Genomic DNA, 16,252 nt, shown 5'->3' on the forward strand with positions numbered 1-16,252 from the left:
TAAGTATGTGTGTGTGCTATGTATGTGTGCTGTGTATCTTTGTTCTGTGCATGTGTCATGTATGTGTCTCTGTGTATGCCTAGTTGCGTGCGTATGTGTATTGTGTGTGATGTGTATGTTTGTGTTGTATGTGTCTGTATTGGTGCGTTCTGTGTGTGTGTATATGTGTGTGTGTATATGTGTGTATATGTGTGTGTTCTGTGTGTGTGTATGTGTGTGTATATGTGTGCGTGTGTTCTCTGTGTGTGTATATGTGTGTGTGTATATGTGTGTATATATGTGTGTGTTCTGTGTGTGTGTGTATGTGTGTGTATGTGTGTGTGTGTATATGCGTGTGTGTGTGCATGTGTGTGTGACGTGTGTGTTATCCCTGGTAGGCCCACGGGGAGCCCAGCACCGGGAGGCCTCTCCTGTGCAGGCTCAGCTGCAGCATCTCCTGATCTGGGCCACCGCGGGTCCACCTGTGCTGAGCACTCCAGGGTCACCCACCCACTGTCCAGCAGGAGGAAGCAGTCGCCCTCCTCCCCCTCCTCCAGCATTGCACCCATCTAGCCTCCCTCTCCTCCTCCCCAACCCCCACATAACCCCTCCCCCACGGCCCCCTCTCGCCCCTCCCTTCGAGCACCGCCCCGCCCCCTCTCGCCCCTCCCCTCCAGCACCGCCCCGCCCCGCCCTCCTCGCCCCTCCCCTCCAGCACCACCCCCGCCCCCCCCGCCCCTCCCCTCCAGCACCACCCCGCCCCCTCTCGCCCCTCCCCTCCAGCACCGCCCCCTCTCGCCCCTCCCCTCCAGCACCGCCCCCACCCCGCCCCCTCTCGCCCCTCCCCTCCAGCACCGCCCCCGCCCCCTCTCGCCCCTCCCCTCCAGCACCGCCCCCCGCCCCCTCTCGCCCCTCCCCTCCAGCACCGCCCCCCGCCCCCTCTCGCCCCTCCCCTCCAGCACCGCCCCCTCTCGCCCCTCCCCTCCAGCACCGCCCCCGCCCCGCCCCGCCCCCGCGGCTCTGCTGCCCGCGCCATTGGTGCGCAGTGGCCGCGGCTGAGGCCAAGGCTGGACCACGTGCACTCTGGAAACTGGATTCCCGCCTAAAGACATGGCGGGGTCAGGAGGGGACACCCGCTCCCGGGTCCTCTGCAGACCCGGGCTGCGGGCTCTCGCGGCCATGTCAAAGGCCTGACCGCCCACGACACCCGGGAGGAACCCGCGGCCAGGGGTCGCTGTCCTCGCGCTGACCCCACTCCCCACCCCGTACCCCGCCCGCCGCGCACGGCCTGCAGGACACGGAGATGGGGGTCGCCCAGGACGGAGCAGCCCCGCCCCATCCCGCCGGCCGGTGTAGCGGACAACGTCCCCGCCGCCGCCACCATGGACGCTCACCAGAGCGAGGGCGCCGGCGGCTGCAGCTTCCTCTGCGCACCGCCGCCCCGACAGTGGCCCGGACAACGGAGCCCGCATCTTCCCGACCCGGCGCCCGGTGTCTGTGCCCAAAGCCCGGCACCTCAGCCTCTCACCCAGACCCGCGCGGCAGTCGGAGAACCGGGCCCCGCCCCGCGCCGGCGGACACGAGGCCGCCATTGGTCCAGCCGCGTGACTGACGGGGGAAGTGGGCGTGGCTTTCTCAACAGCCCAGGCAAGACAAATGGAAAAGGGCTGGAGGCGGGGCTCAAGCAGAAGCGCCCAAGGTCCCGCCTCTCGGCCCGCGACACGGGGCCGCAATTGGTCCTGCCACGTGAGTGACGGGCGCAGCGGGCGTGGCTTCGCGAGCGCGAGGGGCAGGCACAGAGCCCCAGAGGAAGGTCGTTAACGCCCTTGTCTGACCTCAGGAGCGCAGTTGGGGATCAAGCAAGGGCCTGAGATCTTTCTGACTCCAGAGGACCGCTTGCCTCCCCACCTCCCTGCTGTGTTGAAATGATCTTATGATGACGGATGAGGCAACCAAAACGCTGCTAGCTGTGACACTGCGCAGGTCCCTAATTCAAGACCCAGTTTTCACCTTTTATAAAATTACATTGGTGCGCGATGGTCACCACAAGTAATTTTTGACCCGGCCACGCAGGAGGCCCCGCCCGGGCAGGCAAGTGGGGTAACGGACCAGGCCTCTCCCCTGCCGGCCCATGGCTTCCTTCTGATGATGCACCTGCCCCACGAGTCCAGGACAGAGCAGTTCCATCAGGATTTGATTTGCAACCCCAAAAGTCACCCTGACAAGATGCAGCTCAGCATGCCAGCTCCCACCTGGAGCACGCGCTTCCTAATTCATGCCCACCTGGAGCATCTGGAGCCCACTGGGGCACAGCCCAGGCGTGAGGCCAGGGTCAAAATCTTTTGTGTCGTGGTGAAGAAAGCTAGTGTCCAGAACACTAAAGAAGCACAATGCCCGAGAAATACAGTGCCTATGTGTAAATAAGTAAAAAAATTCACCCGAAGACTAAGCGCAGGTGACTAATGAGACCGTTTCCAATTCCCGATGAAAGAGCCCATCTTCCTCAGATGGACTATCAATACTGAAGCATGTGATGGCCCCTGGGGTGGGCAAAAACAGAGGTTTAGGTTGCTAAATTTTCCTTGATTTGTTGAGAAAGAAATGTGATGCTGAGAAGGGACTACTTATGCAGCAGAAAGAAAATAAATTAGATGTGAATGAATCATAATTTGTTTCCTGTCTAGAGGAAGCTCTATGATTTTCCAAAATTTATTCTATACTTAGGAACCTCTGTCTTCCACTGCTTAGGAAACGCTGAGTTTTCAAAAATATGACCCCAACATCAATCATGCATGGCCTGCATCTCAGAGCTTCTCTTCAGGCTTGAGAAAGAAACATTGTTACCATTTAAGAAAAAAAAGGATGATCCTCGATCTTGTGGTTGCTCTGTGGTTGGAACTTTGAGTTTTGTAGGAAGGAGGAAAAAAAAAAAAGCATCAAACTCTGGTCCCAAGGATGAGAATCAAGCCCCATGCAGAGATGCACAAAGGGATTTTATGTTGCACTGTGTCTAGGGATCACTTCCCAGCAGTCAGACAAATTAATAGAAGCAGAGAATGCTGACAGAATAACTTCATACTTCCTCCTTCTGCCTTTTCCTTCCCTTTCCCTTCTGCTACCCTCACCCTCTCACCACAAGCTTCCTACTCTTAGGGAAGAAGGCGTAGGTCCTAGGGACAGCCCTATTAAAACGTTTCTGTACACTACTTTCCCTTCAGTTACAATGCTGGTCCATAAACCAAGGTCAGGCTTTCCCCTCACCCTTCATCTCACAGAGGGCCACTGGTTCAATAATAATGGGTACCATGGGGGTCTGAGAACTTGTACACACGCAGATTCTTGATACTCTCTTTCTCCCATGAATTCACTCTATTGTTTTTCCTATATGCCAGACATTAGCTTTGAGCTTTGTCTATACTTCACACTGCTATTTTAAATAACTTTTGTCTTTTCAAACTGCTCTATTTTGCATTCTAGTAACACAAAACCATTTCTGCAATGTGCTTGAATGGGTGGAATAATTTTGAAAACTCTTTTCTTCTGTTTAGTTTTTACCTGGCAGTACTGGGGTTTGAGTCAGGGCCTCAACCTTTCCAGGCAGGCACTTTTATTGGTTGAGCTAAGCCCTCAGTCCATCTGCTGTAGTTACTTCTTTGAATACGCTATCAAGTTTTTCCAAGGTTAGCCATGACTGTGATCTTCCTTATACCTACCACACAGCTGGGATGACGGGAGGATACCACCACACACCTGGCTTATTGCTTGAGATGGGGCCTTTTGCTAGGCTGGCTTTGAACCATACTGCCCTAGTGTCAGCCTCCCATGTAGCTGAGGTTACATGAGAATAGCTTAATTTTACCCCTGATGCTTGATTTAGAAAACCATCAAAAAGCAGAAAATTGTAGAAAGAGAAAAATTAACTATGTATCTAGTTATCTAATTGATCTTCCAACAGGAATTACCTATTTTTAATACTCGTAAATACTTGAACAAGTTACTGCCTAAGACTAAGGGCATTTGGCTACATAGCCACAATACACACAATTTGAACACCAGCACGTAGTCTGACCTATATTCTCTCCAACACCCAATGTCTTCAAGTAGTTCCAAGATATGCCTTCTAACTGTTGTTTTGTTCTTGTCATTCTGCTGTTTTTGTGGAACTGGTGTTTGAACTCAGGTCTTCATGCTTTTGAGTCAGGGGGTCTACTGCTTGAGCCATGCCTCCAACCTAGGGGATGAGTTTTGTGTCAACTTTTGTTTTGGTTCTACTATCCTATCAAGGATCAAGCATTACATTTGGCTATCAGAAATCTTTAGGCTTGTTCTTCTACAAGAGTTTCCATACCTTTTGTTTGGCCTTTGATGGACATTTTGGAAAGCTTCTTGTCCTGTAAATTGTTCTATACTCTGTATTATCTTATTTGAGTGAAAACCAAAATGAGATTGTGCACTCAGCCACCTAGTAAACATCAGTGAGAAGTCATTAAACAAAGAGGGATCACTGTCTCTTCCTCCCAAGGCTACATCCTGGGAACCACGCTAAAATCCCTGGTGCTTCTCTCAAGCAGATGAGAACTTTAGGTTACCAAACCTGCCTTGACTATGGTCTTTTCATTTCATCCCAGCTGCCAGGAGCTAAGATCCTGAAATAGAGCTGATATTCAGCCACTTGTACGAGTGTACAAAAGCCTTATTGCAAACATTGAAACTGTTGGTGAAACTCTCTGGCCTTGTGCAATGCCCCATACCCTTGCTGTGGCCTCTCATGGGACCCTCAGCACCTCTCTACAGTCCAGCAATCAAAAGATTGACACAGGTAAAGGTCTGGCCAGCATCCTAGAGACCACCATGCTTCTAGATTATGTTAGGGCACTTTTGAATCAGTCAGGTTGTGCCATATCAGTTATTCTACATTTCATAATGCCTCAAGCTCAAATCACTAACCAACAGAAGGCACGAGGACAAGGAAAGGCTAAAGTAAAGATGGATTGAAGGGATGGCAGCATCAACAGCATGAACTCCCTTCTTCCAGGCAGGAGAAAAAACATTGAGAGGGGCTCTGGAGTATGTAGCAGCACTCATCTTTCAAAGTCAGAAATTGAGCATATCACTTAGGTGGACAGCTTGTGATATTAGGTAACTGGTGATCCAGGGAAAGATTGATAATTACCTGATAGCTAATGCCACAAACTAGTGCAATCCATTCATACCCATTCAAATGAATTACACACCGTCCTACAATGGAGGGTGGACTTCTGTGCAGGTGAGGGAGGTCCTGTTCAGAGCCACATACAAGCATGAGCTGCAGGTGGCAGGAAGACCCAGAGGCTCTACTGGGACCAGGCAGCTGCTCTGGCTGACTGTCGGGCTGAGCTTTCCTCTGTGACTGATCCATGCTACCTCCCATTGTTGCCCTATGTCTTGACAACCCTAGGACAGAATGAGGGTGGGATGTGAAATTCCAATGTCAGAAACCTGTCCTGGGTCATAATCTCAGGCTGGTGGATAGGAGTCACAGGTAGACATAGGTATAATGCCCAGTGTTATGACAACTGTGTAGGCCTGCCATAAGAGGAGCTGCTGAGTGGTCCCTTGAAGACACACACTGACTTTTTCCTCCTATGGTAGAGCAACATGGGCTGGCTTAAGGTGGCCTCGCCAGCGTGTCCTTTATCAGGGTCCTGCTAGCCCTGACATTCACACTCCTGATATCCCCTCTATTCAATTGTAGGCTCCAGAGAAGTTTCTTTCTCTTCTTCAGAAGTGATTCTATTCAGAATTTTAATTACCAAGAAAATGCTCAATAATGGCAATTTCTTTCAAACACTGAATTTCTAAAACAGGTTTTTGCCCAACAACTGACATGAGCTTTCATGACCCTGGAGAGAACAGCTACCACCCAGTCCTCCTCAATGATGTGTAACAGTGGGAGACAGGAGGACAAGGCAGAAGCCACAGAATACAGAGAAGAGGGTTGACCTGTCATACAGTGCAGATTGCAATATTCCACTGACTCCAATATTAGACGGTACATGGACCTGCCTTTCAGCAATCAACTCATTCTGAGCAGCCTATGAGGGGCCCTTGGGCTGAGCTCTTCCAAGCATGTGTCCTGCAGGAGGCTCCCTGTCCTGCCCAGTCCCTCCCATCCATTGATGATGCAGTGAAGCTGAGTTGACAGTAGGCATATGGGTCTTACATCCTGGATGCAGGTTCACTTATCATTGTTGTCCACCTACTGAAGGCTAATTGGACCTGGTGCCAAACAGTGCTCAAGGTCAAGGATGCTGTCCAGGAACTGTGATTCCCTCTAATGACAAACCCAACATGGTGTCTATAAATTCTGACATCAAGGTCATCCCAGTATGACTCAAAAGTCCTTTCCTCTCTCGGGGATCTGCCTATTTGTCAGCCATGCTCACAGACTCCTGGGCCTGGTGAACACAGCAGCCATCTCTACCCATTCACACAAAGCCCTACACTCTAAGTTTCATGTTATATTACAAAAGGAGTGGGTCAGCCATGTCTGGCCTCAAACAAAGGCCTGAGGTCTCAGTGCAGAAGATCAATGTGTGCATAGCTGTACCTCTCTTCCATCCCTGAAACCACACAGTAACTGTAGGGAGCCCACCTCCACATTGCAAAGGTTGACCTGAAATTTTGCACTAGAAAATGGCCCTCTGCAAGGTGCTTTTGGGAATTTAATGGGGAAAATGGCTCTTAGCCAGGCAATGCAGGTGTGCAGAACAAGTGTGAAGGACACTTGCTACCACCCTGCCCTGCACAGCCATTCAAAGCATCTGTCAGCATGAAGTGCTATGCTACTAGGTCTGGAGGAAATGCTGTGGAGTGAGGCATCTAATGTCAATCAAAGAGTACAGTAAATTATGGTTATTTACGCCAAAGGATGATATTCATTTTGAAAACTATGTAAACATTTTAATGAATTACTGAGCCAGTGGAGAGCATGTAAGTAATTTTATAGACTCATATTTTACATAACAAGAACAAAAGGAACAAATAAAACAAAGTAACTAAGAGAAAATGGAGTAAAGCTTCTCCACTGGCTCATTCTGTATGGCAATATGCAAAGGGCAGGAAGGATCTTCTGAGGGAAAAATGACTGTGAGCTGAAGAATGCCACATCTGAACAGCACAGGGGAGAACCTACAACAATCCTGCCCCACACAGCCACTCACACCACCCATTAGCATGAAGTGCTCATCATGGTCTTGCAGCACAGCAAAGAGGTGGCTGTCCTCATTGAAGAATTCCAGCTCTGTGTCCTCAGGCATAGGCCTGGGAGAATTTACTGTTGGTCCTGGCATAGGATTTGGCTCATATCCTTGGGCCTCTGAGGGAGGTGGCTCAGGATGTGCTTTTGGCTGTAGCATCAGGACCTGAGAGGTTAAAAGTCCTGCAGGAGGAAACAAGACCCCCATATGACCTCCTTGCCCTGATGCTTCCAAAAATCAGAAATGACCCAGGTTGCCAGAGAGGCCAGAGCTCTGACCTCTCAGCAGGAGAACTTTCTAGACTGTGGAACAATTGCTGTGGGTTGCAGGCTCCTCGTTCCTCCTTGCCCACCTCCAGAAATAGACAAGCCACAACATGGGGCCTACACAGACCACTCCACACATGCTCAAGGTTCATACCCAGGCTCCTCGCCTTCACAGGCTGTTGTATTGGGAGCTAGAAAGACCCACTGCAACAGGAGACGTTGGGCCAGGTGCTCTGCCTCTGAACCAGGCATATGGAGTTCAAGTATGCAATCGGCAGTTTCAGGCATGGAAACTCATGAGGTTCATAGACATCCTCCCCGTACATGTCAAGCCACAGAATCAGAGAACTTGCCTTACCTTTCCCTGCACTGGCAGAGTGGATCTGTTAGGCATCACATCCTGTGCCTGTCCCTATCTATTCAGAGGACAGCAAAAGACAGACCAAAGCTTTTGTCTGTGCAGGCAGTGACAAAAAGAAAAGAAGGGGGAGATGCTGGGAGCCACCATGGGAGAGGGGCAGGGCTAGGTGCTGTGAGCACATCTCCCCTCTTCAGGGAATCTCTACACACTGTTCTGTGTGTCTTGGGCCCCCTTGCCTGTGATGTCAACTCCACTAGGGCATGATGACCCTCCACAGGGCACTAGCGTCCCTCAGATATTGTCCCTCATATATTGACCCTAATACATAAGCTGTTTCATTTCCCTAAGCAATGGGTGTCGGCTGCCCACCAATTACACTGTTCAATTGACATGCCCAGCCTGACTGTGAGCACTCAAGGAATGTCCACTAGGGAGGAGGGAAGCCCCCGCAGATTCTCTGAAACCTTATGGGCAACAGGATGGGCAAGCCCCACAGAGACAGGCTATGAAGTGATGATGAATGCTGAAAGGGGCCGTCACTGAGGCCTTCGAAACCCCTCTCCCTCTCAGGTGCTCAGGGCCCCACCCACAGTTCTCTTGGATTTCTTTTAATTCAGGTGAAGATCTAGACCTCAGCCCTCTAGTCAGAATCACAAGAGTTTGAGGACCCAGGGTGTGCAGATTCTTACCCAAAAACAGCCAGTGAAAGTCCCTAGTCTTGAGACAGTTGCCCACTCACTTTACCCAACAGCAGCTCACTTTTTCAGTTTGTTTATGGCCTGTCATACTCGTTGGAGTCACACCATGTGGAATCACATAACCTATCACAACTACTGAACCTGCGATGAAACATAGCATTACTGAGTAACTTTCCAAAGGGATGGATTTCAGGACATCAGTGATTTGCCTGCTCTTTTGCTGAAATATACTACATTCCTAGAAACTAGGTGCCTCATCTTATGCTGTTCAAGGAAGGAGACCACCTGGCTCATTCCCAGACAGTTTGCTGGGCCTGTGTTCCTCAGAACCTGAGAGCTGCCAATCTGCTTAAGATAGGTCAGATAGTACTCCATAGACTGGGGAGTTTCTTTTAAAACTGGCGAGACTGTTTGCTGAGGCCAAGAGTGAGCAAGGCCCAAGGTAGCATGATTCTCCCAGGGGGACTGGGGACGCACAGAGGAGCCACAGCCCTGGCTAGCTGTCTACACAACATCAGGCTCAAGACAAGTGCTTCTATGGCTCATCCCCATAGGCAATGGAAACACCTCACGAGGGTGTTCTGTTGGGCACACCAGTCTCCACAGTCAAACTGGGACAAGAGCAGGACACTTCATGGCCAAATCACAGCCAGGAGTTTGGGATTCCACTGGGTATGGAAGCATTGCTCGCCACATAAAGAGGACATTGAGAACATACCGTGCAGTTGTGTAGTGGCCATACTCGCCTAAGTAGTGGTTGAAAAAGGTGATGTCCCCAAGGAACAGGGCAATCTAATTTTCCTCCAATAAATTCTCCAGTGAGTTAACCACGGGAATCTCATGCTCCAGGCCTCATCTTGTATGGACAGTGGTGCATTTTCTATCTGGTTGGAGATAATTAGGTGTATTACAAATACTGAAGCTCTATCAAACAGAAAAACTATTTGCCTTAGAACGTAGAGAAAAATATCCAAAATATAGTCCACACACAAACACACACACATTGGTAGCAATCACTTGCTTTAAATGAGGTTCAGTATGGTGTGAAGGACCCTTGCCACCTATCCTGGCATCACTGTGTCACCTTGGGAATCAAATGGCATCATGGGATCGGGTGAACCGAAGTCTCCAGATTTGCACTAGGAATCATTTGGGGTGGTGATATGGACAGAGCTTGCACAAGTTGAGAGACCCCAAGAGAACACTCTGCTTCCTGGAGGTCCTCCAGGGCAGTGAGTTTGCTGAGGTTGCTCTGGAATGTAAGTACCTGGTCCCCTGGGTTCTGCAATGTTTTTGGTCAGTGGTGTAAGAGGTTTATTCTCTGAGGTTTTACTCTACCAAATCTCTACCCTTAGACAAAACCTCCCCAAAGTCTACTGGTATGCTTACCTTCCTGCCTATCAGTCCATGTGGAAAACCACACACTGTCAAACCCACATGCTATGCCACATCAGCCCCAGGCAAATCTGGCAGCCTGTTTTCCAATTTTGAGGGGACAGAGCTGGGTTACACCTGGACCATCATTTATGTAGGTGTGTGACTATGGCCAGGCATTGCACATTTCCTGTCCTCTGCATTTTCCCCCTGCTTCCTAGACATGATCCTTGTGTTGGCCGTGTACAAAATCATTGCTTTTACATATCCCAAAGAGGCTATTTTTCCTGTGACTGTGGGGACATGTAGAATAGGTAGCTAATGCACAATCACAGAGAAAGAACAAATTAAGCTGCAAGACAAAGAATAAAATGCATACAAGGTTGTGGTGATATCTGCCTATAATTTCTATACTTTGGAGGGTAATGGAAGTGAATAATGACTTCAAGGACAGCCAGGGACACACACCCAGAATATGATGTTATTCATTCAAGTACAAATATGGCACACGACTGAAACCAAGCCTGAGTTCCACAACGGAATTGCGAAAAATGTGCAAACACACAGACACACACATAAATACATATATATCCATATCCATAAACATATATGCATGTACACATATACTGTCAAAATACCTCATGTGAACATAAACATTCAAACACACATTCATCCACTGGGTATGGATGGAGGCATTTGGAGAGGAGATGGATTCTGTGCCTGTTGCTGGAAGGTCTGCAAGGACTGGGAGGCAGAAGAATCATCTGAGTGACCCCCAAAGGACATATATATGATGGTCACTCCACTGTGAGAGATAAAAGGTCTAAATAAGCAGGTATCCACAGAGTGTCCCTAGCGTAGGTCTTGTTAGTCATGACACCCACATGCCTGCTTCTCAAACAGCCCAATCGTTGGATCTTCATCAGATAGGATTCTATTGAGAATGTTTATTACCGAAGAAAGGCCCACAATTGTCCCTGTTTTACAAACAATGGATTTTCCAAAGGTTGGATGTAAAATTTGGGTGAGCTTTGATAGCCCCAGAGAGATCAACCCTCACCAGGTCCTCATCACTGAGGTCAGACAGGAGGACAAAGCAGAAGCCACAGAAGACAGAGATGGGGATTGAGCTGTCACATCATGCTCATTGTGATCCACTCACAATGGTGTGTGTGCCTTGTCTGTCATTCAGCTCTGTTTCTTCTGAGCAGGCTGTGAGGGGACATTGATCTTTACTACTGCATCTTTACTACTACCCAAATGCGGACCCTAAATGACCTCACTCTGGAGACTGATGTGCACCCTCTTTACCCAATAGCTGGTCACTTTTTCAGTTTCTGCTCTGGTCTTTCTTCCTCACTGGAGTCATACCTTGTGGAGTTAATGAGGCTGTCACATCTACTGTTCCTGGGATGACACCTAGTGCTGACACATGGTGACTTCCCAAATGAATGATGCTGAGGAATTTATTGATTTGCCTGCTCTTTTACTGAAATACACTATGTGTCTGGAATCCTGCCAAAACACAGTAAAGCCACATGTTAAAATCAGAAATGAGTGAGACCACCTGACTCTTTCCCAGGTACTTTGCTGGGCCTGTGTACACCCATACCTGAGAGCTCCGTGGTCAGAGACTGCTCCATAGTATGGAGAAGTTCCTTTAAAAATGGCCAAGGATAAGTGAGGAACAAGGGGAATGATTCTGCTAGAGAAACAAAAGGACACACAGAAGAGCCAAACCCCTGGGTAGCTGACTACAAAACATCAGGCCCAAGATAAGAGTTTCTGTGGCTCATTCCTCTGCATCCTGGAAACACTTCTTAAGAGGGCTCTACCAAGGGAGCCCACCAGTCTCCACAATCTAATGGGGGAAAAGAGCAGGATGGTGCATGACCAAATTACAGCCAGCAGTTAGGGATTCTCTGGGTATTGAAGTATTGCTCATCATGTAAAAAGAACATCCAGCACCTGCTTGGTGGTAGTGAAACATCCATAATTCCATAGGACACTGTACACAAAAACAGTGTCCCCAAAGAGCAGGGCAGTCCAAATTTGGTTCATTAAGTTCCCCAGGATGTCTGCCTCAGGAATTTCATTGTGGCAGGACTCTTCTTAGCTAGACACTGGTGTAGTTTCAATCTAGGTGGGCACAATTGACCAGATGTTCATACACTAAAGCAGTATCAAATAGCAAAAGGATTTTCTTTAGAGTGTACTCAAAAAATACCCAAAGGTATTCCCCACAAACAACACATGCACATGCACTCACACATTGGTAGGGATCTGTTGCTTTAGGTGGGGGATCAAATTGTTCTGGATGTCCTTTGCTAACTATCCTCCCATCCCTGTGTAATCTTTGGTGTCACCTGCCAAAATAGAGAGGCATCATGGGCTTATGGAGAATGAGTCTCAAGATTTGGACTAGGCCTCCTTTTGGGTGCTCTTTGGTACTGAGCAAGTGCAAATTACAAGAAACCCATTGAATCCCCTTCTTCCAGGAGGTTCTACAGAGCAATGAGTTTGCTGAGGTTGCTCTGGAATGCAGGTGCTTGTTCCCCTGGGTTCTACAATGTTATTGGTCCTCAGTGGTATAAGTGGTTTGTTCTTTGAAGTTTTACTCTACCAAGTCTCTGCCCTCAGACAAAACCTCCACAAGGATAACTGGTACGCTGACCAACCTGCATGCCCAGTCTGTGTGGAAAACCAGACATAGTCATACCCACACGCTATGCCACATCAGCTCTGGGTAGCCCATTTTCCAAATCTGAGGGGACAGATCTGGGTTTACACCTAGACTGTTATTTAAGCATGTGTGAGACTATGGCCAGGTATCGCACATTTCCTGTCCTCCACACTCTCCCCATGGCTTGCTATACATGACCCTGGTGTTGGATGCCTAGGAAGTCTTTGCTTTCATATTTCCTGATAGTCTTAGGGACATGTGGAACAGGAAGCTAATGCACAATCACAGACAAGGAATAGCTGCAGGAAGTTAGAAAAAAAGAATATAATGTAGATGAGGTTGTGGTGATGCCTGCCTGTAAGTTCCATACACTGGAGCTAATGGATGGGAATGTTGACTTCAAGGACAGCCTGGGCCACACACCCAGAACATGTCAGTCATTCAACTGCAAAAATGGCAGATGACTCAATCGAAGCCTGAGTTCCACAATGGAACTGAGAAATAAGGACAAGTGCATGTTATATTCATCTGTGTGTGTATACACACACACACATGTTGTCAAAATACTTCAGGTGATCAAGAGCATTCACACACACATTTCTAACACTAGGTATGGATGGAGGTATTTGGAGATGTACCTGTTACTTGAAGATCTTCAGGATTAGGGGGTGTTAGAACTCCAATAATGGTTGGACCAGAGCTTGGGATTGGACCAGGGCCTCCAGGAGTGTTGTTCAGGCCCAGCACTGAACCTCCATTGTTAGGAGTCAGGGAGCACAAAGTGACCTTTCTATATCCTCTTGGTGCCACAATCACTAGTAGAGTACTTGACATTCTCACAAATCTCTCTCTTGTTCAAGGACTCCTCAGAGAGTATCAAAGCACTCAAGATGGCTAACTTCACAAATCAGGCCTCTTTTTTCATATCCATTCCAACTAAACTATCCTCACAGCCAGACAATGGAGGGTGGACTTTTGCACAGGTATAGATGTGTGCTCCTTACAGCAGAATCAACTACAGGCAATTGCAGAAAGGCCTTGAGGTAGAACTGAAGATGAGGAAGTGCTCTTGTTGATCACATGTCTGTTTTCCCTCTGTGGCTGAGCCACACTGCCTCCACTTCCTAATATCCTCTTGGAGGAGGTGACAGGCCAGTGAAGGAATGAGCATCTGACTCTAGATTCCAAAGTCAAGACCCTGTCCTGTGATATCAGTCTGCTGGATTTACTAACAGGTAAATATAGGTAGGATGTCCTACGTTATGAAACAGGTTCACCCTAACAGAGGAGAATGTACTGAGTAGTCCCAAAAGACAATACTGATTATCATTTCACTGGGAGAGAAAAAATAGTTTACATGAGCAGGTATCCACAGAATGTCTGTAGTTTAGGTCAAGCCAGTCATGACACACACACATCTGATTGTCATTCGGCCCAATTGTCAGGTCATCAGATAAGACTGTATCAAGAATTTCTATAGCCAATGAAATGCCCACATTTGGCTCTCTCTTAGAAACAATGAATTTTCCAAAGTTTTGAGCTAAAATCTTGATGAACTTTGACGGCCCTGGAGAGATCAATCCTCACCAGGTCAGTCCTCATCACTGAGGTGTAAGAGGGTGAGACAGGAGGACAAAGCAGAAGCCACAGAAGACAGAGATGGGGATTGACCTGTCACACCATGCTCATTGTGATCCAGTCAGTCCTGGATTCGATGCTATATGTTTCAAGCATTCAGGTCTTGCTTCTTCTGAGTAGGCTGTGAGGGGCAATCCAATCTCCTAGAGGTTGGTCACCAAAGAGGGCCCCTGTTCTGACCAGCCCCTTCCTTTCATCAAAGATTCAGAGAAGCTGAGTTGACACTATTTGTGTGGGATATGGCTTTGTGGATATAGATTCCATTGTCATTGCTCTCTTCCTCAAGAAGGCTAAACTGACCTTGTGCCAAAGTCAGCTCAAGGTCAAGGATGCTGTTGAGGAACTGTGGGTCCTTCCAGTTCACCTGGATCTATAAATTCTGACCTCAAAGTTTTCCCATTATGACTCTAAATCATCCTTTTCTGTCTTGGGGTGGTGTCCAGCTCTTGGTCTGGCTCATAGACTCCTAGTCTGGTGAATTGAGCAATGCTAACTTTTAACACAAACCTCTAGAGTATAACCTCCATGTGTTGCTCAAAGTGTGTAGGGGCAGGCCCCTGGAACTCACATAAATGCCTGAAGCTCTAAAACATGTACAAATGAAGTCCTTTCTGCTGCACCTCTTTCTCAACCCTGATTCTATTACTGCAGAGGGCCAAATTTCAGGCACTGAAGGGAGGAAATGAGGTCTGGTTAAGAAAATGGCCATGTTCATGTAGATCTAAGAATCTGAATGGGGAAAAATGGCTCTGAGCCATGGAACACCAGGTCTGCACAAGGAAGTCAGAAGGACACCTGCCACCACCCTGCCCTGCAGAGCCACTCACAGATTCCATCAGGATGAAGTGGTGATTCACCAGGTCATGAGGGGAAGCCAAGAAAAATGGTTCTCCCTGACTATGTCAGGTTCCATGTCCAAGGATGAAGTCCTTGAAGGCTCTCCTAGGGACCAAACTTCTCACATTCTGTGGTCTTCACAGGAGGCAGCTCCACCTCTGGTGCTCCTGAGGAATTTGGCTCAAGCTCTGGATTTGGTTGTAATGCCAAAATTGGAGCTGTAGCTAGATCTGCAAGAGGAGATAAGAACTCCACATGACCACCTTGCCCTGAAGCTTTGGAAATTCAGAGATGATCTCTCAGCTTCCCTGAGAAGTCAGAGCCCTAAACCCACAGCAGGACATCCTCCTAGACTGTGGTCCAATCCCTGTGGGGTCCAAAGCTCATCCTTACTCCTGCTCTAGTGTTAGACTAGGAATATACACAAGGTGGGGCTGTGTGCACACATCCCTCCTCATGTGCTCTCTGTCCCCAGCCTTCTCACTTTTAGCTTCTGTCTCATTGGACTCTATGTTCTCCCACTCTTCCAGGAGAAGGAACACTCAGCCCTCATCTTCTGGTCCTGGCATATAAATCACCAGGTAATTCAGCAGTAACTTCAGGCATGGAAAGTGTGTTTCACAGAAATCCTCAGAGAAGTGATCCAGCCAGGTGCCAAGTATTAATGACAAGGCCCTGTAGGCAAATGGAAGGACAATAGAATCACACGCCTGTTCTTGCCTTTCCCTTCCCTGCCACAGTGGACTTATGGGTGCAAGGTTCCTGTGCCTGCCCCTGTTCACCCAGAGTACTACACACTCTAGACTATGCTATATGTCTGTCCAGGCCATGGCTGGCAGGGTTAAAAAAAAAAAAAAGCAGGAGCTGCACTTCTCCTATATGGGAGGGAGCAAAAACTAAATAATTTGAGCACTTCTTCCTTTCCAGGGACTCTCCACACACAGCACCATGTGTTTCTGGGGCCCTTGCCCTCTGGAATGCCAAGTCCACTAGGGCATGTACTCCTGCCTGGCACCCACATCGCTCTAGGAACCCTCAGATTGTATTTCCAGTTGCCTCAATACCCTGAGGACCATGCGTGTGGTCTGTCTATCCATAACTTTTCTCCTGATTGACAAAATCTACTTTCTGAGCACACATTTGGTCCCTGGGTGTCAGCTAAACTCCCACTACTGAGG

The 16,252-nt window shown here is 48.4% G+C and overlaps 1 protein-coding gene across 8 annotated transcripts in view; it reads right to left on the minus strand.

Annotated features, from left to right (window-relative positions):
• The window catches only part of LOC109683420 (uncharacterized), a 94,851-nt gene that overhangs the window by 65,807 nt on the left and 12,792 nt on the right, over positions 1–16,252 (minus strand). For 6 of the 8 annotated variants that reach the window (XR_012440603.1, XR_002212101.2, XR_012440602.1 and 3 more), the window contains exon 6: positions 1,374–15,304. Coding sequence is in view for 1 of the 8 variants with exons in the window: in XM_074052605.1 (XP_073908706.1) it covers positions 1,374–1,571 (198 nt within the window). In the remaining 7 variants the exon portion in view is untranslated. Of the gene's footprint in view, positions 1–1,373; positions 15,305–16,252 lie in introns of those variants that run through there. The other 2 variants (XR_012440598.1, XM_074052605.1) reach the window with 2 other exon arrangements.

The sequence above is a fragment of the Castor canadensis genome, chromosome 13, assembly GCF_047511655.1.
Source record: "Castor canadensis chromosome 13, mCasCan1.hap1v2, whole genome shotgun sequence".
Classification (NCBI taxonomy): Eukaryota; Metazoa; Chordata; class Mammalia; order Rodentia; family Castoridae; genus Castor; species Castor canadensis.